We start from the raw sequence: 26,083 nt of genomic DNA, 5'->3' as shown, positions 1-26,083 counted from the left end.
ATTTTGGGGGAGTTTTAGGGGACACATCTAGCAAGTGCCCTACTTGCTGTACTATCTCTCCAAGCCCCTAAACACAAATTTAAAAACATTGAAAGAAAACAGAAAAAATAAAAGTGATAGTTTTATTGTGTACCATTCATTATGCTGTTCGTTTATAGTTTTGTGAACATTATAGGTTCTCTCAGCAGTTAATTTTATCTGTCTCATGTAATCCAGTAATTCTTACACATTTTATTCTTAGGGACTGAATTTTGGTCTTTGGATACATTAACTATGGAGTCTAACAAATGAGTAAACAAACTGAAAACTATTGACTCATTCATACATAAAATCATTTTGCCTACTGAAAACCAAAAAGGGAATCCAAAATAGCATATTAATTTTCCTTCCTTTTAGTGTGTCCACAGAATAATTGTGTTTGAATCAATTCATCCTATAAAAATATTGATTTCTGGGCCCGGAGAGATAGCACAGCGGCATTTGCCTTGCAAGCAGCCGATCCAGGACCAAAGGTGGTTGGTTCGAATCCCGGTGTCCCATATGGTCCCCCGTGCCTGCCAGGAGCTATTTCTGAGCAGACAGCCAGGAGTAAGCCCTGAGCAATGCCGGGTGTGGCCCAAAAACATAAAAAAAAAAAAATTGATTTCTTTTTACAAAGAAATAAAAGTTTACTGTGCATAGTAGAGACAATAGTGACATGAAAAAGCAGCAAGCAAAAGTTAACTTTAAACCTGTTGTTCCAAGAAGACAGCTATTGAAACTAAACATATTATTGTATGAACATACTATACAGTTGATAGTATTTGCCTACCTATCCTTACGTGTTTTTTTTTTTGTTTGTTTGTTTTTTTGTTTTTTTTTTTTTTGCAAAGACCAAGGCACACTAGCAATGCTTAAGGGTTATTTCTGGCTCTGAACTCAGAAATTACTCCTGGGGGATGCTGGAATTCAAACCTGGGCTTGTTGCATACAATGCTAATGACCTATACTAGTGCTCTGGCTCCTAATCTTTTTTTTTTTTTTTTTTTTTTGGTTTTTGAGTCACATCGGGCAGCACTCAGGGGTCACTCCTGGCTCTACACTCAGAAATCGCCCCGCAGGCTCAGGGGACCATATGGGATGCCAGGATTCGAACCACCATCCTTCTGCATGCAAGGCAAATGCCCCACCTCCATGCTATCTCTCCAGCCCCAACATTTTAAAAAAATTCTGAAAGATTAGCATGACCCCTGCGCAAGGATGACACGCAAATTCGTGAAGCATTCTATATTAAAAAAAAAAATTCCAAGGCCAGAGAGATCATCGAGCTAATTGCTTTCCTTGCATATAATCGTGGTACCTTGTCTCTGGTTCAAATACTGATATCACTAGGTCTGACCTTTTTTTGGGGGGGAAGGGGAGGCCACACCTGGCAACCCTCAGGGGTTACTCCTGGCTCTGTGCTCAGTAATCACTCTTGGCAGACTTGGGGACTCTATGGGATGCTGGGAATTGAACCCAGGTCTGTCCTAGGTCGGTCATGTGCAAGGCAAATACCCTACTGCTGTGCTATCACTCCGGCTCCCTAGGTCTGACTTTTGAGCATAGAGCTAGGGGTCTTTCCTGAGCACAGTAGGTGAGTCCCAACTTCTTTTTTTGTCTGTTTGTTTTGTTTTGTTTTGTTTTGTTTTTGTTTTTGGGCCACACCCGGCGGTGCTCAGGGGTCACTCTTGGCTGTCTGCTCAGAAATAGCTCCTGGCAGGCATGGGGGACCAGATGGGACACCAGGATTCGAACCAACCACCTTTGGTCCTGGATCGGCTGCTTGCAAGGCAAACGCCCGCTGTGCTATCTCTCAGGGCCGGAGTCCCAACTTCTGTCCCTATTAACCCTAGGGAAAAATAAACCTCATTACAGGGACTGTAGAGATATACCGTTTAGTATAGCAGGTAAGTCATTTGCTTTGCTGGCAAAACATTTGCCTTGCATACAAGCAACCTGGATTCCATCTCCGGCAACTCAGATGATCTCTCCAGGTACACCCCTCCAGGAGTGATTCCCGAATACAGAGACAGGAGTAAGCCCTGAGCATAGCCTGGTATGTACCCCAAAAAACAAACAAACAAACAAAAAACATCAAAGTTCACTACAGGCTGAAAAAATAGTACAGAAATAGTAAAGATACTTGCCTTGCAGCCCACCCACCAGGGGTTTAAATTCCCAATATTATATATAGTTTCCTGGGTATAGGCAGGGGTCACTCCTGAGCACAGAGCCAGAAATAGCTTCTAAGCACTACTGGGTGTGGTCCACAAATCTCAACAACCCCCCCCCCCAAAAAAAACCCATAAATACCCATAAAAAACCTAAAACATTCACTACACCATGTGAGTTAGGTATGAATATTATTTCTATTTTTAAGATGAGTACGGAAAGCATACAGGGGTAATTTGCTTAGTCACAAGGTCACAAAGCTAAACAGTTTCAGAATAACAATTTTCTATCCAGTCTGTTCAACTACATAATTCAGTCATTCATGCTCTTATCACTCTCTATAGTTTCTTTTTTCCTTGAATTCTTTTTTTTATTATTATTTACTTAGTCACCTTGAATTACAAAGTTAATCATGATTGAGTTTCAGGTATACAATGTTCCAACACTATTCCCTTCACCAATGTACCAATTTTCCTTCCACCCACCAGCCTGTGTTTATGACATCTGTTTTTGTTGGGGGGTACTCTTCCCACCTGGTGAATGTCAGAGGTTACTCCTGATTCTGTGCTCAGGAATTACTTCTGGCAGTGCTCAGGGGGTTGAACTTGGGTCAGCAGCATGCAAAGCAAGTACCTTCCTTACGCACTGGCCCCAATAATAGGCACTTTTGGAGCAGAGGGATATTTGGTTTTGGACCACACCTAGTAGCACTCAGGGGTTACTCCTGGTTCTGTGATCAGAAATTGCTCCTGGCTGGATTGGGGGACCATATGGGATGCCAGTGATCAAACCTGTGTCCATCCCAGGTAGTCTCCGTACTCCCTACTGCTGTGCTATCATTCCAACCCTAGGAGACGAACATTTGGGCCATATCTGGCAATGCTCAAGGGTTTCTCCTGGTTCTGTATTTGCTCCAGCCCCACTGCCTTTTCCCTATTTTTATATTTAGTTTTTTTATTTTGGGGCCACACCTGCGGTTACTCCTGGCTCTGTGCTCAGAAATCGCTCCTGGCAGGCTTAGAGGACCATATGGGATGCTGGGGATTAAACCAGGTCCATCGCAGGTTGGCTGTGTGCAAGGCAAATACCCTACCTATGTGCTATGGCTCTGCCCCCAGACCCACATTCTTTAATGTTATAGCATAGGCCTTTTCCCAATGTAATATTCACAGTAACTAGAACAACTAAAGGCAAGGTTTAGTTTCCTAAACTTCCAGCAATAGCACATGAATAAATTAAGAAGGTGAAGGTACAGTAAGTCAGAAATCCAGAGTGAATGTTTTAGTTTAACTGCAGCCATGATGTAGATAGAGATGCTTCTTAGGAATTCTTGCCTTCCAAGGCAGCAAAATGAATTAATTGCAAGCCCAGCTCTGAGGAGATAGCTCCAAAGAATGAAGAGCATGCCTGGCATATAGGAACCCAGGTTTGATCTCCTGCACCATCTGTGTTTCAAAAAAAAAAAAAGAACAACAAAAGCTACATCCCTATTAATCAATATAATCTTACGCAAGGGGGCAAAGAGTTAGCACAAGCGGTAGGGCGTTTGCCTTGCAAGCCGCTGACCAGGACCTATATTGGTTTGAATCCTGGCATCCCATAAGATCCCCCGTGCCTGCCAGGAGCATTTTTTGAACAGAGGGCCAGGAATAACCCTGAGCACCACTGGGTGTGGTCCCCCAAATCCATAATCTTATGCAGTCTAAATAATTTTATTGCTTTGTTAATAGAGGATAAAATGGTGGACATACAATGTCTATACAATGATAGACTTACTTATCATGATATGGATTTGGGTTTTTTGCCTTTGCTTTGGTTTTGGGCATATCTGGCAGTGGTCTTTTTTTTTTTTTTTCTTTTTGGTTTTTCAGGCCACACCCTTTTGATGCTCAGGGGTTACTCCTGGCTAAGCGCTCAGAAATTGCCCCTGGCTTGGGGGGGGACCATATGGGATGCCGGGGGATCGAACCCTGGTCGCGATCTTTCCTTGGCTAGCGCTTGCAAGGCAGATACCTTACCTCTAGCGCCACCTTGCCGGCCCCGCGGTGGTTACTTCTAACTTGGAGCTCACTTGCAGGGTACTGGAGAACATATGAGACTGGGATCAAGCCAACATATAAAACACATGGTACACACCAAAATTTTTTTTTTGTTGTTGTTTGGGTCACATCCAGCAGCACTCAGGGGTTACTCCTGACTCTATGCTCAGAAATTGCTCCTGGCAGGCTCGGGGGACCATATGGGATGCCGGGATTCGAACCACTGTCCTTCTGCATGCAAAGCAAACACTTTCCCTCCATGCTATCTCTCCGGCCCCAGTTTTTTCAATTTTAACAAGGCATGAGCTAGGGAGATAGATGTGAGAGACTCTTAGTTGGATCCCTGATACTGCATGACCCCCAAGTGTGGCCCTATAAAAATAAAATTTAGTAGGCTACAGAAATAGGTTGGTGGGCTCAACACATGCTTTGCATACAAGATTTGTGCCCTGCCACCAGTTTCTTGAGCACTGTCAGGAGAAACCTTTGAACCCAGAGCTGGTTGTGGCCTTACCACCCCCATAAAAAAATTTAGTATGGAAATGCAAATCCTCATTATATAGAACAAGTTGAGATCTGAAATAGGCTTTTACCTTTGTGTGTGAAGTAAAATGTTTATTTCTTTATTTTGGTTTTTGGGTCACACCCGGCAGCGCTCAGGGGTTACTCCTGGCATTACGCTCAGAAATCTCTCCTGGCAGGCTCGGGGAACCATATGGGATGCCAGGACTCAAACCACCGACCTTCTGCATGAAAGGCATATGCCTTACCTTCATGCTATCTCTCCGGCCCCAAATGTTTTATTTAGAAAAATGTAAGAAGGGGCCAGATGGGGCCGGGAAGGTGGCGCTAGAGGTAAGGTGTCTGCCTTGCAAGCGCTACCGTAGGACGGACCGCGGTTCGATTCCCCGGCGTCCCATATGGTCCCCCCAAGCCAGGGGCGATTTCTGAGCGCTTAGCCAGGAGTAACCCCTGAGTGTCAAACGGGTGTGGCCCAAAAACCAAAAAAAAAAAAAAAAAGAAGGGGCCAGAGAGTTAGCACAGTGATAGGGCATTTGCCTTGCTTGCAGAAGGACTTGTGGTTTGAATCCCGGCATCCCATATGGTCCCCCAAGCCTGCCAGGGTTGATTTCTGAGCCAGGAGTAGCCCGAGTGCTGCTGGTGTGACCCAAAAACCAAAAATCAAAAAAAAAATTACAGATTAAATATGCTTTTGTGTTGCCATTCACTCATTTCAGAACAAGTACCTTACTTGTTATGCTATCTCTCTGGCTTCCAATAGTCATTTATTTCAGAGCATAAACTTTTTTTAAGCTTCTTTGTTCCTTTTTATCTTACTATATGAATTCAAGTCACATTAAAAATTTGTAACATTGGGCCGGAGAGATATCAAGGAGGTAGGGCATTTGCCTTGCATGTAGAAAGACGGTGGTTTAAATCCCAGCATCCACCCATATGGTCCCCCGAGCCTGCCAGGTACGATTTCTGAGCTTAGAGCCAGGAGTAACTCCAGAGCACAGCCAGTGTGACCACCCCCCAAAAAAAATTGTAACATTGCATGATAACCTTTCAGTAAACATATTGCAAACCACAGTGTTTAAAGGAATGTATGTGTGAAAGAGAGAGGGAGGGAGAGAAAGAAAAAGAGAGGGGTAGGAACAAATGTCTGTCATATAACCAGGGTGAGGAATGAGGTCCAGAAACAAACTGGGGACATTGGTGACAAGAATGTGCACTGGTGAAGGGATGGGTGTTGAAACTCAATCATGACCATTTGTAACTATCTCACTGTGATTCAATTAAAATTTATTAAATAATGGGACCAGAGAAATAGCACAGCAGTAGGGCATTTGCTTTGCATGCTGCCAACCCAGGACCGACCCAGATTCAATCCCTGGCATCCCATATGATACCAAAGCCTGCTAGGAACAACTTATGAACGAAGAACCTGGAGTAACCCCAGTAAACCCTGATCGCTGCCGGGTGTGGCCCAAAACAAAACAGAAAAACAAACAAAAAATGTAGCATAATGGCTGGAGCGATAGTACAGTGAATCGGGTGCTTGTCTTTTTTTTTTTTTTTTTGGTTTTTAGGCCACACCCATTTAACGCTCAGGGGTTACTCCTGGCTATGCGCTCAGAAATCGCCCCTGGCTTGGGGGGACCATATGGACGCAGGGGGATCAAACCGCGGTCTGGTCCGTCCTACGCTAGCTCTTGCAAGGCAGACACCTTACCTCTAGCGCCACCTTCCCGGCCCCAGGGTGCTTGTCTTGTACAGAATGACCTGGGTTTAAACTCATGGCATCCCAAATGTTTCCACAGCACCTCGAAGAATAATTCCTGAGTGCAGAGCCAGGAGTAACCCCTAAGCATCACTGTGAGTAACCCTTTCCCCAGTTGTACCATAGAGAAGGCCATTTACATGTTCATTGCCAAATGAATAGGCAAACAAAATTTGCATATATGTATACATACACATAAAGAAAAAAGTTGGGGGCTTCACTGTCTATGCTGAGAGCTTACTCCTGGCTCTGTGCTCAGGGATCACTCCTGGTGGGACTTGGGGACCATAAAGGATGCAGTAATGTTAGCCATGTGCAATCCAAGCATACTACTCGCATTCTCTTGCTCCTGTCTCATTAACCTATTTTTTTAAGTGGCAAATTAATGACAATAAAAATAATCGCTCCTCCTGGAAGTGTGTGACACCATTGGAGAGGTCTCTGAAGACAATAAAAATTAAAAAGATAAATCCTATCCAATACAACATACGAGAATAGTGTATTATACATAGTGAGTTTAGAACAACTATAAAGCAAATACAGGCGTAATCACCATCTAGGTCAAGAAATAAGAATCATTTATTTTTTTGTTTGTTGGGAACTTTATTCCTTCCCATCATTCCTATTTCTTTCTGAGTGACCACATTCCTGGACCTTTAATGTTTACTTTAAAAATATCAGGCTGTGAGGTAATATGCACGCTAAATGAAATTAGCACTCCAAAAACACGAGAGTATTTCTTTAAAGCCAATAATCAAAAATAAAAAAGTAAACATAGTAACTTTTAAGGTGTTCTTTCCCCTTTCTATCACTCTCAAAACTCTTCACGTTCTAAACCTTTCATGGTTCCACAGCTGGCCTCACCTGTAAAGTTCTAAAAACATCCAAAGAAGGGCCAAAAAAAAAAAAAAAAACCCATCGGTGTTAAAAAAAAAATTAAGATTTTTTTTTTTTTTATTCTTCCCGCTTTCCCTTGCCTCCAACTACAAAGAAACAATGATTTAAACCCTTTGTGCCCTTTTAGAAAATTACACAGATACCCCATTGTGGAACCCTATAATCCCTTCGTGGAAAGGAAGAGATTAGCATATGAATACAAAAGCAAAATGAATCCAGAATACAAAATGATCGACCGGCTTGGGCAGCTCTTGTAGTCTTAAAAAAAAAATGTATTTAATTCCTCTTTTTTTTTTTGATTGCCCATTTAGTGGTCTCAGGGTTAAAGAGAATCGAGCTTCCCCGTCTGGTTCACCCGGAAAAGGATGAAAAGAGAAGAGGGGGAAGCAAAAAAAAAAAGGGCAACAAGATTCTAGGAGATTCTAGGGAGGTGCAACACCAACAGATGGCTCCCGGAGCCGGTGGAATCTGCTGCCCTGGGCCCGGAGGAGTTCCCAGCCGGCGGAGGGAGGAGTGTAGAAAGTGCGGCTCGCAGACTCGGCGGGGAAGGCGAGCGAGCGACGGGCGAGAGAGAGAGCCATAGTGCTGACGTCGGAGGCCCGGCCCTGGGAGGGAGGTTGCACAGGGTAAAGCGGCGTTGGCCGGGAGGCAGCAGCGGCGCAGGCGGGCGGGCGGGGGGCAGGTCGGAGTCGGAGGAAAAGGAAGGCAGACCGGAAGGAAGGCCGGCAGGCTCAGCGCTCGGGGGGCGGGGCGTGCGGCGAAGCGCGCCTCCTGATTGGCGGAGCGCGGCTGCCCGTCACGCGGCGCCGCTCGGTTAACCAGTGCGCTGGCGAGCCGCGCTCAGACAGACGGGAGCGAGCCCGGAGCGGAGCCGCGGACTCCGAGCCTCCGAGGAGCCACGGTGCAAGCCAGCCAGCCAGCCAGCAAGCAGCGAGCAGCCAGCCCCGCAGTTAGCTCCGTTCAGCCCGGGAGTCCCAGCCGCTTTCAATGGAGGAGAAGTCCGCCCAGCCCCAGCCTCAGCCTCCACCTCAGCCGCAGCCGCCGCCGCCGCAGCCCCAGCACCATCACAGCCACCACCACCCGCACCACCACCCGCAGCCGCCGCCGCCGCCGCAGCACCACCACCCCTACTACTTCTACAACCACAACCACCACCACCACCATCACCACCACCACCACCAGCCGCACCAGTACCTGCAGCATGGGGCGGACGGCAGCGCCAAGGCCCAGCCGCGGCCGCTGAGGCACGAGCCGAAGCACGCCCTCCAGCAGCACCAGGAAGCGCCCAAGAAGAAAGCAGGTCCGCCCGGCGGACGCGCGGGGTGGCGCGGCGGGGAGGGCGCGGGGGGCCGCGGGCCGGCGAGCGAGCGTGCGTGCGTGCGTGAGTGACCTTCGCGGCCCCCGCCCGGCCTTGGGGGGGAAAAGTCTCCGCCGGGCCGCCCGCTCGCTGCGGGACCTGCCCGGAGGGCGACTCTCGCCGAGCCCCGCCTCGGGCCCGCGGAGTTGCGAGGCGCGGCGGCGTCTCGAGGTTCCGGCTTTTCCCCTCCTCACCTGCCGCCTCCGCCGGGCCCACCTGTGGCCTGGGGGCGCCCGGATGTCCCCCTCGCCTCCTCACCCCACACACACACACACGCGCGCGCGCGCGGGCGCCCCCCTCCGAAGCCGCCGCCGGCCCTCGCGGCTCCGGGCGCGCAGGCTCGGCTTCCCCTCAGCCGGCTTGGCGCGGCTGGAATGTTCTCTCCCCTCGCTCGCTCCTCTCGCTCCTCCTCGCGGGGCCGCTTCCTGTCCGCCATGTTGGAAGCCGATTCCTGTCAGCCAGCGAGCGGGCGGGCGGGCGGGCGAGCGAGCGAGGGAGGGAGCGAGCGCCGGGCCGCGGAGGGGGAAGGGCGTGGGGCGAGCGGGGGGGGGAGGCTGCCCCCACCCCGCCCCTCCCCTCCCCTCCCTCGGCGCAATCGCTCCCGCGACTCCGCGCCCGGCCCCTCCCTCCGAGGTGGGGGTCTCGCGCCCCTCAGGCCCGCGCGGCCCGGCCGCCCCTCCCCCGCCCCATCGCCCGCCCGGGTTGTGTAACCCCGCGGCGGCCGCGCGGCCCGGGCGGGTCCCCGGGGTGAGGGGCGGGGGCGGTTGGGTGGGGGAGGGCCGCGCCACGAGGGGAGCGCCCAGCTCGGCCCCCCCCTCCCCGCCGGCCGGCCCGGCTGCTGCTGAGGGGACAGGGAAGGGACGAGGAGGCCGCGGCCGCGCGCGCTCTCTCTCGCTCCCTCGCGCTGCCCGGCCTGCAGGGCGGCTGGGGGTGGGGGGCCACGTTTTTTTTTTTTCTTTTTTTCTTTTTTTTTTTTTTCCTCCTCAGTCAAGGCGGTGCCCCAAGGCCGGGTGGGGTCCCCCCTGCAGGAACCGGGCTTCTCTCTCTCTCTCTTTCTCTCTCTCAGTCACGAGTTTCTCTTGCCACAGGAACCTCGCTCGCTGCCAGGTTCCCTCACGATTCCGCCCGCCTCGCAGGCTCTCTCCACTCCACTCGGGCCCGGCTACCGAACTTAGTTCCTAGCCAGCCCCCTCAACTTGCTCTAGCTACTGCTTGCTACCCGCCAATCCGCCCATCTATCTTCACACTCTTAGGGTCAGGGTTTTGAGAAGGGGCTTATTTGGAGTGGGGGTTTACATTGGATGGGAGCGGGGCGCGGGGGCTCCCTTTCGGGTGAACCGAGGTGGCTGCTCTCTCTTTCTCTCTCTCTGTTCGCTACCTTCCCTTGCTCCTCGGCCTTGCTGTTCCAAGGACGGTGTGTGTCCCCTCCATTATAAATGCCGAGATTACGCTCAGCCCACTTTTTGTTTTTTGTTTTTTGTTTTTTAATCCAGAGTTTTGAAAAAGCCAAGAAAGAAAAGAAGTGGCCTTCAAACTTCAACCACATATACTTAGAAAGAAGGGAAACTAAATCAGGGAATGGGAAGAAAGGGGATGTTCAACACTCAGGTCAGGTCCTGATAAGTCTTTGAACGTGGTAGAAAAAGTGCTTTTCCTGTTTCGGGTGGAATGTAACTGGAAGACTGACATGGGAATGTCAGCTTTTCCCGTTGGGGGATGGTGGACTGATGGTGTGCAGGAGAATTAATTAAACCTCAGAATTTGTAACAGTTTGATTCAGCTCGAGATCTGTTTAATATAGGTAGGGACTTAATCTGGAATGAAAAGCAAAAGCTCTTTTTTAAAGCGACAGTACTGTGCGTAGGTCGCTCACCTTGCACATGGTTGACCCGGAGCATCAGATGATTCCCCTGAACACCACCAGGAGTAAATTCCCGAGTACAGTACCAGGAGTAACCAACCCCAGAGCATCTCTGGCTAGGGCCCCAAAACCAAAATAAATGGATTTTTTGATCATCAGGTATTAATAAATTACGCAGGGCTCCCATATACCAACCCCTGGACTATCTAGAATGGTGTCCTTCACATTGTATATTATCCTAAAATGGAAAACTGACTTAGCTATTTTGAGAATATGTAACTAATCAAGTTAAAGATCAGCAATTTTTCATGTATGGCGTCGGAATAGTATTCTTTTGGAAGACAATGCTAACTTACTAAGGAAACTACAGGATTTATTAAATGGAATTGGAATATTGAACTGGGCTATTATGACCCATTGCCCACAGATTATCCAGAAGAGGGGCATGAGAACCTTAGTTTGCTTGATTTTTTTTTTTTCTTCAATTTTTAATTCAAAAGTAGAGTTATTAGGACTTAAGTTTTGCTAACTCCAAGTTAGGTGCTTAGATTTATCATCAGCCCTAAATACTAGAAGGACTGGAAGTCCTTTGAATTCTAATTCTTTAGTGCTCACATTTTTCATAAACCTAATTTGGAAAGAGTATCTGGAAATTCTGTGAACCAACAAAGTTTAGTGAAGAAAATTTATAGTTAAATATTTTTTAAAAATGTTTGTTGTTAAGACTTGGGGATAGAAATATAGTGAACTCAAACTATGTTTGTACAGTAGTGGTTTCTGTTATAACACAATATAAGTAATATTAGGGAAGATTCTAGATCACTTAAAGGTCTTGCATTTGGGGGTCTGTGATAACCCAGAGAGTAGGGTGTTTGTTTGCCTTGCCACAAGGCCAACTGAGTTTGACTACCTTCCTATATAACCTAACCCTAACCCATATGGGATGCTGGCAATCAAACGGGGTGCATCCAGGGTTGGATGCATACAAGTCAAATGCCCTAACTGCTATGCTAATTGCTCCAGCCCCATGGACACTGGATTGGGCCAGAGTGTCTCTAGGTGTGCCCCCCTCAAAAAAAACCCCAAAAAACAAAAACATCTTAAATCTAAAAAGGACTAATGAGTTCAGATGTTACCGGATTAGCCTACCTGCATGTTAATGGCTTATATTCTCTTTGGTTTAGAGTTATAACTGTATTGGATGTTGAATGTCTATTTTCTGAAGAAAAAATATCTAAAATGTTCTTTTAGGGAAATAGCTTAAAAATGATCTCTTCCTGTTTCATAGAACTTTACCCAAAATACAACTTTAGAAGACTATTAAAATGTATTCATGTTTATTCATACTAGAAGTCTTGTGCTGGTCCATTTTAAGAATGATTATCTTGGGGCTGGAGTGGTGGCACAAGTGGTAGGGCATTTGTCTTGCAGCACGGGCAAGTAGCGATTTCTGAGCACATAGCCAGGAGTAACCCCTGAGCGTCACTGGGTATGGCCCAAAAACCAAAAAAAAAAAAAAATTATCTTGACCTATATTTTCCTAGAAATTAATTCAGTAGAGAAAAATGCTTTTATTGCTTTATTCTTTGGTGGGGTTGGATTGTTGTTAAACCTGCTGGGTAGAGTGCTGTTGAGTACCCAGTAGTGCTCAGTGCTTACTGCCTGGCTCCGCTCTAGGATTACTCTTGGTGCTGTTCAGGACATTATGTGGTACTAAGGATCAAAACCAGATCATAACATTGTTCTATTTCTCCAGCCTCATATTGCTCTTTTTTGGGGGGGGAGGGGGTTTGGTTTTTGGGTCACACCGTCATCGCTCAGGGGTTACTCCTGGCTCTATGCTCAGAAATCGGTCCTGGCAGGCTCGGGGACCATATGGGATGCCAGGATTTGAACCAATGACCTTCTGCATGAAAGGCAAACGTCTTACCTCCATGCTATCTCTCCGGCCCCCATATTGCTCTTTTTGGTTTTTGGATCACATCCCGAAGCGCTGATGGGTTACTCCTGGCTCTACGCTCAGAAATCACCCCTAGCAGGCACAAGGGGGGGGGGGGACGACCATATGGGATGCCGGGATTCAAACCACCGTCCTTCTGCATGAAAGGCAAACGCCTTACCTCCATGCTATCTCTCCGACCCATATTGCTCATTTTAATGTTTCTCCTTTCTCTGTTGAAAAATGAGTACAGTTATAGTAAACTTTGAAAGTTATGTTTTATTCCATAAAAATATTTAAAATATAGTTCTCAAACTTTTAAAATGTTAATCTTTTCTTAAAAGGTAGACATTTTGATGTAGTTTACATAGATATTTTCTGTATTGGAAGATAAATACCTCAAGAATTAGAAGTGTGGCCTAGTTGAGTCACCTATGGCAACCCAGTAGTGCTCAGAGATTACTCCCGAGTCTTCACTTTGGAATCACTTTTGGTGTTTTTTGGGGCACTATATAGGATTTAAGGGGACAAAACCAAGTGGGCTGCATGCAAAGCAAACACCTTATACACCATATTATTACTCCAGCCTATTATGAACATTTCTATGGCAGTAAAGAACATAAATTAAATTTGAATTCTGTGAACATTTAAAAAAATTTTAGATGTTTTTATAGTTTTTCTTTTCTTTTTTTTTTTTTGGTTTTTGGGCCACACCCGGTGACGCTCAGGGGTTACTCCTGGCTATGCGCTCAGAAGTCGCTCCTGGCTTGGGGGATCGAATCATGGTCCGTCCTAGGCTAGGGCTGGCAAGGCAGACACTTTACCTCTGGCGCCACCACACCAGTCCCGTTTATAGCTTGTTTGTAAATAAATATTACCTCATTTGGGTAGGCACTGACTGACAGAAAACCAAAGATTCCAGAGAGACTAGATAGAGTTCAGATTTCTAGTTCTTCCACTTGAAAAGTTACTTGGGAAAGTTGTAATTTTTCCCAGTCTGTTTACCCAAATGTAAGATGAATAAATAAAATGTAAAATGAATGCTACACTACTTTATAAGCGTTAGAGATACTGATAAATAGATGTTTTGGTTTCATACATCAACAGTATGATCTGGGGCCGGGTAGGTGGCGCTGGAGGTAAGGTGTCTGCCTTGCAAGCGCTAGCCAAGGAAGGACCGCGGTTCGATCCCCCGGCGTCCCATATGGTCCCCCCAAGCCAGGGGCGATTTCTGAGCACATAGCCAGGAGTAACCCCTGAGCGTCAAATGGGTGTGGCCCAAAAAAAGAAAAAAAAAAAAGAAAAAAAAACAGTATGATCTAATGTCTGATTCTGATACATGTCAAAATAAATCTAAGGTTTGTTTTTTGTTTTTGTTTTTGTTTTTTTTGAGTGTTGAGTTTGGTTTGATAGCAATAGAAATACTTGTGGATTGGCCAGAGTTCTAGTATAGGAAGTAAGACTCTATTAGCCTTGAATATAACCGACCTGGGTTTGATCCCTAGTGATCTCTGGTGTGGCCCAAATCCACCTATCCTCAAAATGTTTGTGGTGTCCACAGGACATTTATAGTCCCATAGAAATAGGATGTTTACTTTCTTTGTGATGCTTGGAGTTAATGTGTCCATATGACTTGAATTGTTTTCTTGCCCAGAGGTTAGCTCTGCTTATAATTTTAATTGTAAAAGAAATTTTTTTTTTTTTTTTGGTTTTTGGGCCACACCCGGTGACGCTCAGGGGTTACTCCTGGCTTGGGGGACCATATGGGACACCGGGGGATCGAACCACGGTCCGTGCAAGGCTAGCGCAGGCAAGGCAGGCACCTTACCTCTTGCGCCACTGCCCGGCCCCTGTAAAAGAAATTTTATGACTATCTTGTGAAAATGATGGGGAGATTGATTTTTGTTAAAGATGGTGAGGATAGTGCTTATGAATAAGGTCATTGTCTTTCTTACCTCAGACTTTGAATTCCAGCTCATTCTCTTGGGTTAGTGGTAGATGTCATAATCTATAAAAATGGGGCTAACAAATATATTTAATAGCTAATTTCAAGTGGGGAGGATTAGTCTACATCTTGTGGTGCTCAGTCATGGTTTATTCCTAGTGGGCCAAGGGGACCCATAATTGGTTCTAGGGATTGAACTTTGGTGGGTTTTTTTTTTTCTTTTGGTTTTTCGGGCCACACCCATTTGATGCTCAGGGGTTACTCCTGGCTAAGCGCTCAGAAATTGCTCCTGGCTTGGGGGGACCATATGGGATGCCAGGGGATCAAACCGCGGTCCTTCCTTGGCTAGCGCTTGCAAGGCAGACAGACACCTTACCTCTAAGGGCCACCTCGCCGGCCCCGGGATCGAACTTTGGTTGGACAAGTTCCTTACTTGCTGTATTCTGTCCAGACTCTATCCATGGTTTTGAAAAAAGAAAACTAATGCTGATACCTGTCTGGCAGTAAATATTACCTTAAAAGGTAGAAACTATTGTTATTTATTAAAGTAAATGGTGATTAAAAAATTTTTTTTTCTTCCCTAGGTTATAGCGAGCTGAATGGTAATGCTGGAGACAGAGAAATAACCTTAAAGAGCCTAAGTTCTGAGGAATCTACCAACCCTCTTTCCAGGGTCCTCAATGGCAACCAACAGGTTGTAGACACTAACCTGAAGCAGACTGTAAAGGCCAGCACCTTTGGAAAAGCAGGAATTAAAACGCGGAATTTTATTCAGAAAACCAGTATGGACAAAAAGAATGGAAAATCTTACGAAAATAAATTGGGAGAGAACCACCAGTCCGTAGACAAGACTGATGCTGTCGCTATTCCAAATGGTGTTGTAACAAATAATTCTGGCTATATTACTAATGGTTTCATGGGCAAAGGAGCGGATAATGACGGCAGTGGATCTGAGAGTGGATATACCACTCCAAAAAAACGGAAAGCTAGGCGCAATAGTGCCAAGGGTTGTGAAAACCTTAATTTAGTGCAGGACAAAATAATGCAACAAGAGACCAGCATCCCACCCTTAAAACAGGGACTTGAAACTTTCAAGCCTGATTGTAGTGAGCAAAAGGGAAATCGAGTAGATGGTCCAAAGCCCATTTGGAAATATGAAACTGGGCCTGGAGGGACAAACAGAGGAAAACCTGCTATGGGTGATATGCTACGGAAAAACTCTGATATGAAACCTGGTGTGAGCAGCAAAAAGTTTGATGATCGGCCCAAAGGAAAGCATGCTTCTGTTACCTCCAAAGAGGACTCATGGACCCTGTTTAAACCACCTCCAGTTTTTCCAGTGGACAATAGCAGTGCTAAAATTGTTCCTAAAATAAGTTATGCAAGTAAAGTTAAGGAGAACCTCAACAAAACAGTACAGAACTCATCTGTGTCACCTTCATCGTCATCCTCTTCATCATCTACTGGGGAAACTCAGACCCAGTCTTCAAGTCGGTTGTCCCAGGTTCCTATGTCAGCGCTGAAATCTGTTACTTCAGCCAGCTTTTCTAATGGGCCAGTTTTAGCAAGTTCTGATGCAAGTGTGTATTCTCCAGGGGGTCAGCCACTGCTAACTACTGCTGCTAATACTCTAACACCCATCTCTTCTGGAACTGATTCAGTTCTCCAGGACATGAGTCTGACTTCAGCAGCTGTTGAACAAATTAAGTCTAGCCTTTTTATCTACCCTTCAAATATGCAAACTGTATTGTTAAGCAGTGCACAAGTGGATCTGCCCTCACAGACAGATCAGCAAAACCTGGGAGATATCTTCCAGAATCAGTGGGGTTTATCATTTATAAATGAACCCAGTGCTGGCCCTGAGACTATTATTGGGAAGTCATCTGATCATAAAGTGATGGAGGTGACATTTCAAGGGGAATATCCTGCCACTTTGGTTTCACAGGGTGCTGCTGAAATAATTCCCTCAGGAACTGAGCATCCTGTGTTTCCCAAGGCTTATGAGCTGGAAAAACGGACTAGTTCTCAAGTTCTGGGTAGCATTCTAAAATCTGGGACTACTAGTGAGAGTGGAGCCTTATCCTTGGAACCCAGTCATATAGGTGACCTGCAAAAAGCAGACACCAGTAGTCAAGGTGCTTTAGTGTTTCTCTCAAAGGACTACGAGATAGAAAATCAAAATCCTTTGGCCTCTCCTACGAACATTTTGTTAGGCTCCTCCAAAGAACAGAGATACCAGAGAGGCCTAGAAAGAAATGATAGCTGGGGTTCTTTTGACCTGAGGGCTGCTATTGTATATCACACTAAAGGTAACTCATTTGTTTCCTCTGAATTTTTAATATGCATTTGTAATTTTTAATATGCATTTGTTATTAGCTTGAATTTTGAGCCATTTATAAAGGAACATAGTTGAGAATAACTGCATAAGCAGTGGTATTACACTTAGTGTAGGGTCTTGAAAATAAGGTGGTTAGATTTTAAAGCATTTACTTTTGGGGCACTGGAGCCCAAAAAGTTAGGGAACAGCTGTTGGGGTACTTAGCATCCCACATGGTCTCCCTGCCTGCCAGTAGGGATTCCAGAGTGCAGAGCTAAGAGTGTAGTCCAATATCTCCCCCACCTCCCCAAGAAACACTTAACATATCTCTCTTTGGGGGGGGGGCAGTGCTCAGGGACTGCTCCTACCTCTGCGCTCAGAAATCACTCCTGGCAGGTGCGGGAGCATATGGATGTTGGGGATCGGACCTGGGTCAGCTGCATGCAAGGCAATTGCCCTACCACTGTGCTACCACTTCGGCCCACTTAACATTTCTTTTTGGTTTGGGCTGCACGCCGCGGGGACTATTAGGAATTACTTCCTAGCTGTGCACTCAGAAATTGCTGATGTCTTGGGGGGACCGACCATATGGGCCGCTGGGGAATTGAACCTAGGTCCGGTTTGCACTAGGTCAGCCACGTACAAGGCAAATGCCCTTACCGCTTCAGCCCTTTATTAACATTTCTTATATAGACAAGTGTAATGTACCTATTTGGTTTAGAGAATAAAGAGGGGGGTTTAGATATGTAACTCTCTTAACGAGTTGGCATTTATGAGGTTTGATTTCCAGGATCAAAAAAGTAAATAAAGTGGGGCCGGGAAGGTGGTGCTAGAGGTAAGGTGTCTGCCTTGCAAGCGCTAGCCAAGGAAAGGACCAAGGTTTCCATCCCGGTGTCCCATATGGTCCCCCCAAGCCAGGGGCGATTTCTGAGCACATAGCCAGGAGTAACCCCTGAGCGTCAAATGGGTGTGGCCCAAAAACCAAAAAATAAATAAATAAAAGCAGGAGAGTCTATCTAAAATAATGACATAATTTCTTTTAAATATGGACCATCTATGGAGGTAATCCTTTGTTAGGAAGAAATGTTTTCCTATGCTTTAAAGTGTTTTATTTTTTTGGGGGGGGGCCACACCCAGTGATGCTCAGGGGCTACTCCTGGCTATGTACTCAGAAATCATTCCTGGCTTGGGGGACATATGGGATGCTGGGGATTTGAACCACAGTCCATACCTAGATTAGTGCGTTCAAGGCAAACACCCTACCGCTTACACCACCGCTCCAGCCCCACTTTGAAGTTTTTTTTTAATATTTTCATAATTTACGTAAAGTGGTTAGGCTTATGTTAATTTACAGTATTGCTGTACATATTAATTGCACTGTACTTACAACCAAAGTGCCTAAGATCCTCTGCCACTTTATTTTGGTTTTGGGTCACACCTGGCGGCACTTGGGATTATTCCTGGCTCTGCACTCAGAAATAACTCCTGGCAGGCTCGGGGGACTATATGAGATTCCAGGATTTTGTTTGTGGGGGCACACCCGTTTGATGCTCAGTGGTTACTCCCTGGCTATGTGCTCAGGAAATCACTCCTGGCTTGTGGGGGGGGACCATATAGGAACCTGGGGGATCGAACCGCAGTCTGTCCTAGGCTAGCGTTTATATGGCAGATGCCTTACCTCTAGCACCATTGCTTCAGCCTTGGATGCTAGGATTTGAACCACAGTCTGTCCTAGGTTAGCTGTGTGCAAGACAAATGCGCTACCGCCGTGCTATTTCCTCAGCCCCTTCCACCACTTTCTTTACTTCTATCTGCCCTTTTTCCCTACGTTCCTCCTTTACGTTGCTAACACAATCAGGTCAAGTTTGTCATCATTTGATACTGTTTCCTTGTTTATTATCCCTAAGGTACCACAGATAAATGTTTGTCCTTACATTTGATCTGACAGTTAATTTCATATAAATGATTATATTTATCCAGTTGCATTTAAGTTGCAGTTAACTGCAAAGTTTCATCTTATACCATTGTGTATATACAATATCTACTGATTTGTGTATGTGGGAGTACACAGGGCTTACTCCAGGCAGTGCAAGGGAACCATATGGGTTGCTGAGTATCGAACCCAGATTTGCCATGTGCAATGCAAATGCCCTACTGACTGTAGTATCAATAGCCTCATCACAGCTACTATTTTAACAAACCCAGGATCAAACACACCAGACCTTATCCAGTATGCAGAGAATATGTTTAGCCTGTTGAGCTTACTCTTTAACTCCATTATACCACAGGTTTTGTTTTTTGCTGGGGGTCAGCCTTTTGGGCTGTACCTGACAGGGTTCCAGGGTTTCTGGCACTGTGCTCAGGCCACTGAACTATATCCTGTTCTTGTATGATAGCTACTTCATCCATTGGGTGGTTGCCATCTTTTGGCTATTGTGCTCTGCTTGGTTATGTGTGTGTGTGGCTTTTTTTGTTTGTTTGTTTCTTGTTGTTGTTTTTTTTGTTTTGTTTTGTTTTTTGGTTTTGGTTTTTGAATCACACCCGGCAGCACTCAGAGGTTACTCCTGGCTCTATGCTCAGAAATCGCCCCTGGCAGGCACAGGGGACCATGTGGGATGCCGGGATTTGAACCACTGTCCTTCTGCATGAAAGGCAAACGCCTTACTTCCATGCTATCTCTCTGGCTCCGCTTATGTGTGTTTTAATAGTGGCCTTACAGCTGTTCTTGGTACCACCATGACTATTACTATTGGTGCTAGAGGTGAGGTGGGGGCCTGGAGAAGGTGGTGCTGATTAATACAAGCTTCAGGAATGTAAAGTATGGGTCAGAGAAATAGTTTATCTGGTAGTGTTTGCCTTGCTTGTGGCCAATCCAGGCTTGATAACCAGTATCCCAATATGGTCCCCCAAGTATTGTCAAGAGTGAACCCTGAACATTGCTAGGAGTGTATCCTCCCCCAGTACAAAGCATATTGTAGTGTTCCTTGGAGTGATCACTATCTCAAAGCATATATTATAAAATTTTATGTATACTCTCCTGAATTTAAAAAATTTGAATGTGCTACTGTGTTGCTTTTCTGATTTATTTCTGTTTTATTTGGTTTGGGGACCATATCTGGCTATATGTGGACTTACTCTTGGCTCTGTTCAGGTATTTCCTAGCCAGAATTGGAGGATCATATGAGGTGCTGGTGTTGGGGATTCAACCTAGGTTGGCTGAATGCAAGGCAGTCCTGCTCTACAAACTAACTCTAGGACCCCCCCCCCTTATTTTTTTCTGCCTTTTCTATCTGTATTAGTGAGTTCCCTTGATAGTTCTAATTTTGGGCGGAGGTTTGGACACACCAGTGGCGCTCAGAAATCACCCCTGGCTTGGGGACCATATGGGACGCTGGGGGATGGAACCTTGGTCCATTATAGGTTAGCACGTGCGAGGCAAATGACCTACTGCTTGCGCCACTGCTCCAGCCCCAATAGTTCTAATTTATTTATTTATTTTTGGTTTTTGGGTCACACCCGGCAGCACTCAAGAGTTACTCCTGGCTCTGTGCTCAGAAATCTCTCCTGGCAGGTTCGTGGGACCATATGGGATGCCAGGATTCGAACCACAAACCTTCTGCATACAAGGCAAACGTTTTACCTCCATGCTATCTCTCCGGCCCCAATTGTTCTAATTTAATTTAAATAAATTTTCATGCTTTTGAGAAGTCCATTAATGTGGAATGTCAAAGCTTTTTTTTTTTTTTTTTTTTTTTTTTGTGGTTTTTGGGTCACACTCGGCAGTACTCAGGGGAACTCCTGGCTCCATGTCAAAACTTTTACTCTCCTAAAATAATGGGTTTTGACTGAAAACTAGAAAATAACACAAACTATAATGGCAAGTACAGTTGGCATTGTAGAGATCAGTTTTTAGGAGTCTTACTTTACATTATCCCAAAACCCATTTTAATAGTGAGCCAGATAACTTTCAGATTTCATCCTAGAAACTTCAGTTCTCTTAGAATATATTCTTTTATTTCGTAAGGAAATTTTGCTGGATAAACACAGTAACGTAAATCCTTGAGGCACATAATGAGGTTTAATATACTCATAAACCTCATGCGTTGTAGTACAGTTTTCCTATCCTTTCCTGTCATACTTCTAATAATCCATTTCCTACTTTGTTTTTTGGGTTTTGGTCACATCTGACGGTGCTTAGGGGTTACGGTTACCCCTGGTTCTACACTTAGATATTGCTCCTGGCAGGCTTGGGGGGCCATACGGGATGCCGGAATTTGAACCACTGTCCTTCTGCATGCAAGGCAAATGCCCTACTTCCATATTTCTCCGGCTCATTCCCTACTTTATTTTATTTATTTATTTATTTATTTATTTTGGTTTTTGGGTCACACCCGGCATTGCTCAGGGGTTACTCCTGGCTGTCTGCTCAGAAATAGCTCCTGGCAGGCATGGGGGACCATATGGGACACCGGGATTCGAACTAACCACCTTTGGTCCTGGATCAGCCGTTTGCAAGGCAAACGCCGCTGTGCTAGCTCTCCGGGCCCAACATTCCCTACTTTATATGCTAAGCACACATACCCCCCACCTTTGGGTTTTGTTTTATTATTTAGCAATACCTAGTGGTGTTCAGGGAGTTACTCCTGACTCTACTTAGGAATTAATTCCTAGTAGACTCATGGGATAATATGGAATGCCAGGGATCAGACAACCTGACAGTTGTGTTCAAGGCAAGCATCCCATCCTGTGTAGAGACATTTTTTAACAATAGTATGTTTTAGGCAATGATGCAGTTGTCTGGAAAAGATAGCATATCAGATTTTGGAGAAGTGGTAGTTCTAGAACAATTTTTGTCTCATACATGCTAATTTATCTGCAAATTGGAAGATGCTCTCCACTTTATTTTACCTTTAAGAAATGAAAGGAGGGCCCAGAGAGATAACACAGTGGCGTTTGCCTTGCAAGCAGCCGATCCAGGACCAAAGGTGGTTGGTTTGAATCCTGGTGTCCCATATGGTCCCCCGTTGCCTGCCAGGAGTAACCCCTGAGCACCGCCAGGTGTGTCCCAAAAACCAAAAAAAAAAAAAAATGAAAGGATTAGGGAGAGCACAAAACTGAGCCCCTTATTGCCAGATGTGACTGTAGATGTGCCTTAGAAGATAGGATTTGGGGCCCGGAGAGATAGCAGGGCCTGGAGAGATAGCACAGTGGCGTTTGCCTTGCAAGCAGCCGATCCAGGACCAAGGGTGGTTGGTGCGAATCCCGGTGTCCCATATGGTCCCCCGTGCCTGCCAGGAGCTATTTCTGAGCAGACAGCCAGGAGTAACCCCTGAGCACTGCCGGGTGTGGCCCAAAAACCAAAAAAAAAAAAGAAGATAGGATTTGAAATCATAGAATCCTGGCAGATTTGCTGTTAATTGCTTTTCTTCGGTGATGTTCTTTGGAAGTAAATAAGCAAAATTTAAAAGCTGGATGTGTTTATAGAAATGACAGGTCTTATAACTGAAATTCTGTCAATGGAATTGAGTGTTTTGGTTGTTCCCGTTCCTTTTGGCCTTTCAGATACTGTTATTTGGAAAATTCTATAAATATTTCCTACTAGTGGTCTTTGTATGAACCTGAGAGAATCTTTCAGGTTGCTGCATCTTCTCAGAGTAATCCAGAACACATTCTGGGACAAGTTTCATTAGGTGAATTTGTTTATGATTTGTGGGGGGTGGGTGGGTCACAACCGGCAGCACTCAGGTGTTACTCCTGGCTCTATGCTCAGAAATCGCTCTTGGCAGTTTCGGGGGACCATATTGGATGCTGGATTCGAACTACCACCATCCTTCTGCATGTAAGGCCAATGCCCTCCTTCCATGGTATCTCTTCAGTCCTGTTTATGATTTTTATTACAGAGAACTGGAAGCCTTTTTTTTGGTTTTTGGGTCACACCAGGCAGCACTTAGGGGTTACTCCTGGCTCCACGCTCAGAAATTGCTCCTGGCAAGCTCGGTGGACCATATTGGATGTCAGGATTCAAACCACCGTCCTTCTGTGTCTAAGACAAATGACTTAACTGCTGTGCTCTCTCTCCAGCTCCACCTTTTTATTTTTTTTATATTTATTTATTTATTTTGGATCACACCTGGCATTGCTCAGGGTTACTCTCGGCTCCATGCTTAGAAATCGCTCCTGGCAGGCTCAGGGGACCATATGGGATGCCAGGATTCGAACTGATGACCTGCATGAAAGGCAAACACCTTACCTCCATGCTATCTCACCGGCCCCTTTTAACAAAGTAGTTTTACTATGTAATAGAGGGTAGATTTCTCATATTCAGACCTAAGTGAAACAAACACTTTATAGATGAGCCGAATATGAATTTTGATCATTTGTGTTAACTAGTAGTTGAATATTGTTCCGATTAAACTGGTATCAGTTTGGGTCAGAGAGATTGAAGAGCTGGTAAGGTACTCCTTTGCATAAAACTGACATGGATTCTATCCGTGGTACTTCAAGTGGTTCCTAAGCCTACCGGGAGTGATTTCTTAAGTACAGAGCCAGGAGTAAGTCCTAAGCACACAGTTTTGTTCCCAAAACAAAACTTGTAACAGATTGTTTTCTCCCATAGAATAATAGCAGAAAATATTCGTCTCAATTTAAGCCCAATTCTTTTTTTTTTTTTTTTTTGTTTTGTTTTTGGGTCACACCCAGCATTGCTCAGGGGTTACTCCTGGCTGTCTGCTCAGAAATAGCTCCTGGCAAGCAAGGGGGACCATATGGGACACCGGGATTCGAACCAACCACCTTTGGTCCTGGGTCGGCTGCTTGCAAGGCAAACGCCGCTGTGCTATCTCTCCGGGCCCAAGCCCAATTCTTTGAATGCCCACCAAATGTATTTTGACCTACTGAGTCAAGGAGCACCCTGAGTACTGCTGAGTGTGGCCCAATTCTCCCTCCCATTGTTGTTTTAAATTACTTGATATTTGGGGCCAGAGAGATAGCATGGAGGTAAAGCATTTGCCTTGCATGCAGATGGTCGATGGTTCAAATCCCGGCATCCCATATGGTACCCCGAGCCTGCCAGGGGCAATTTCTGAGCAAAGAGCCAGGAGTAACCCCTGAGTGCTGCCGGGTGTGACCCCAAAAACAAAAACAAAGAAAAACTTTGGGCCCGAAGAGATAGCATGGAGGTAAGACACTTGTGGTTCAAATCTCGGCATCCCATGTGGTCCCCTGTGCCTGCCAGGAGTGATTTCTTTTTTTTTTTTTTTTTTTTTTTTGGTTTTTGGGTCACACCCAGCAGTGCTCAGGGGTTATTCCTGGCTCCAGGCTCAGAAATTGCTCCTGGCAAGCATGGGGGACCATATGGGACGCGGGGATTCGAACCATGACCTCCTGTATGAAAGGCAAACGCCTTACCTCCATGCTATCTCTCCGGCCCCCCAGGAGTGATTTCTGAGCAGAGAGCCAGGAGTAACCCCTGAGCGCTGCCAGGTATGACACACACTCCCCCCAAATGATATTTGAAAATCTGAATTTTTTTTTATTAGGAATTTGGGTTTGTGACTTGGTGATAGTGTACTTGTATCTAAGAAGCTTTGGTTTCAATTATGGCATTGCCATAAAAGGGATAGGGACAAGAGAATTTAGGCTGGGCCAGGGAGGTGGTGGTTCAGTTCATCTGGGTCAGTTTCTGGCCCAAAATAAGACATTAGTCTTTTTTTTGTAGTGGTATCTGTATTTAAGGTAAGGTAGGTCCTCTGGGTTGGCAACACAAGAGGCAAAAAATTGAAAGAGATCTCTTAGGTGATGCCAGTTTGTAGGGCCACACCAAGCAGTGCTCCTGGCTTCTGCTCAGGGATCAATAAATTGGCTGTATGTAGTGCCTGGAATTGAACTTGTTGTGCAATCTATGCACTATGTTATTGCTCTAGCCCACTTTGATTTGTCTTAAAAGAAATGTCCTAGGGGCCGGGCGGTGGCGCTAAAGGTAAGGTGCCTGCCTTGCCTGCGCTAGCCTTGGACGGACCAAGTGGTTCGATCCCCGGTGTCCCATATGGTCCCCCAAGCCAGGAGCAACTTCTGAGCGCATAGCCAGGAGTAACCCCTGAGCGTTACCGGGTGTGGCCCAAAAACCAAAAAAAAAAAGAAAAAAGAAATGTCCTAGATGTGGATCAGTGATAGTTTATATATTATATATGTATTACCCTGTGTTTGGTCACTGCACAGCTTCCCACCCCCAAAAATAACTAGGAGAACTTGTAGCACTCGGGTCACTCCTGACTCTGCTCAGAAATAGCCCCTGGCATACTCTGGGATCATACGGGATGCCTGGATTCAAACCACAATCTGTCCTGAATCAGCTGTGTGCAAGGCAAACTCCCTATCTCTGTGCTATTCTCTGGCCCAGGAGTGATTCTTTATATTTGTTTTTTGGGCCACACCAGTTGACACTCCGGAGGTACTCCTGGCTATGCACTCAGAAATCCCTCCTGGCTTGGGGGACTGTTTGGAATGTCAGGGGATCCAATCAGTGTCTGTCCTAGGTCAGCTGCCTACAAGGCAAATGCCCTACCGCTGCACCACCACTCCCCCCCCAGGAGTAATTCTTGATTGCACAACCTGGAGTAACCCCTGAGCCATTACCTACTGTGGACCCCCCCTTTCCTCCACCAAAAAATATTTTTTGTGTGGAGATTACAGTGCCTTTGTAACTTTATTAGAGTTCATTTGTTTAGCCTCTTTCTTTTTTTTCCAAGTTGTTTTTGTTGTTGGTTGTCTTTGGGCCATACCCAGTTGTGCTGTATAGTATCACTTGGGTCTTTATCTTTGGTAAAGTTGTGTGTTCCTTCATTTGTTTACTTATTCCATAGTTTAGCTTTGAGGGGGAGGGTTTGGAAGGTCACACTCAGTGATGCTGTTTATTCTAGGCTCCACATTTGGGGATCACCCCTAGCATGCTTGAGGGATCATGAGAGTGTAAGGAATAGAGGAACCTGGGCTGGCTGTGTGCAAGGCAAGGGTCCCCTTTGCTGTGCTCTCACTTTACCCCCTTGCTTTGATTTGGGGTGGGGGGGCACACCAGTGGTGCTCAAGACTTCTGGCTCTGCTCAGGGTTCACTCCTTGCAAGGCTCAAGGGGATAATATGTGCAGTTTGGGATCAAACCCAGGTTGGTCTCTTGCACTGTAAGTGAATTACCTGCTTTGCTGTTGCTTTGGACCTCACGGTTTGATTTTTTGTTTTGTTTGGGGGCCAGTCCCA

General features: G+C 45.8%; 1 protein-coding gene and 1 pseudogene across 1 annotated transcript in view; both read left to right on the top strand.

Annotated features, from left to right (window-relative positions):
* Positions 1-1,174: 1,174 nt before the first annotated feature.
* LOC126029837 (uncharacterized) lies at positions 1,175-1,274 on the top strand (annotated as a pseudogene).
* A 6,984-nt stretch (positions 1,275-8,258) lies between these two features.
* Positions 8,259-26,083, top strand: part of NUFIP2 (nuclear FMR1 interacting protein 2) — a 33,054-nt gene continuing 15,229 nt past the window's right edge. The window contains exons 1-2 of the mRNA XM_049771552.1: positions 8,259-8,713; positions 15,100-16,824. Coding sequence (XP_049627509.1) covers positions 8,401-8,713; positions 15,100-16,824 — 2,038 coding nt within the window. The 5' untranslated portion in view covers positions 8,259-8,400. The remainder of the gene's footprint in view (positions 8,714-15,099; positions 16,825-26,083) is intronic.

This window comes from Suncus etruscus, chromosome 1, assembly GCF_024139225.1.
Source record: "Suncus etruscus isolate mSunEtr1 chromosome 1, mSunEtr1.pri.cur, whole genome shotgun sequence".
NCBI classification, from domain to species: domain Eukaryota; kingdom Metazoa; phylum Chordata; class Mammalia; order Eulipotyphla; family Soricidae; genus Suncus; species Suncus etruscus.
Note: the sequence above shows the minus strand (reverse complement) of the source record. Positions and strands in the feature narration are given on the sequence as shown.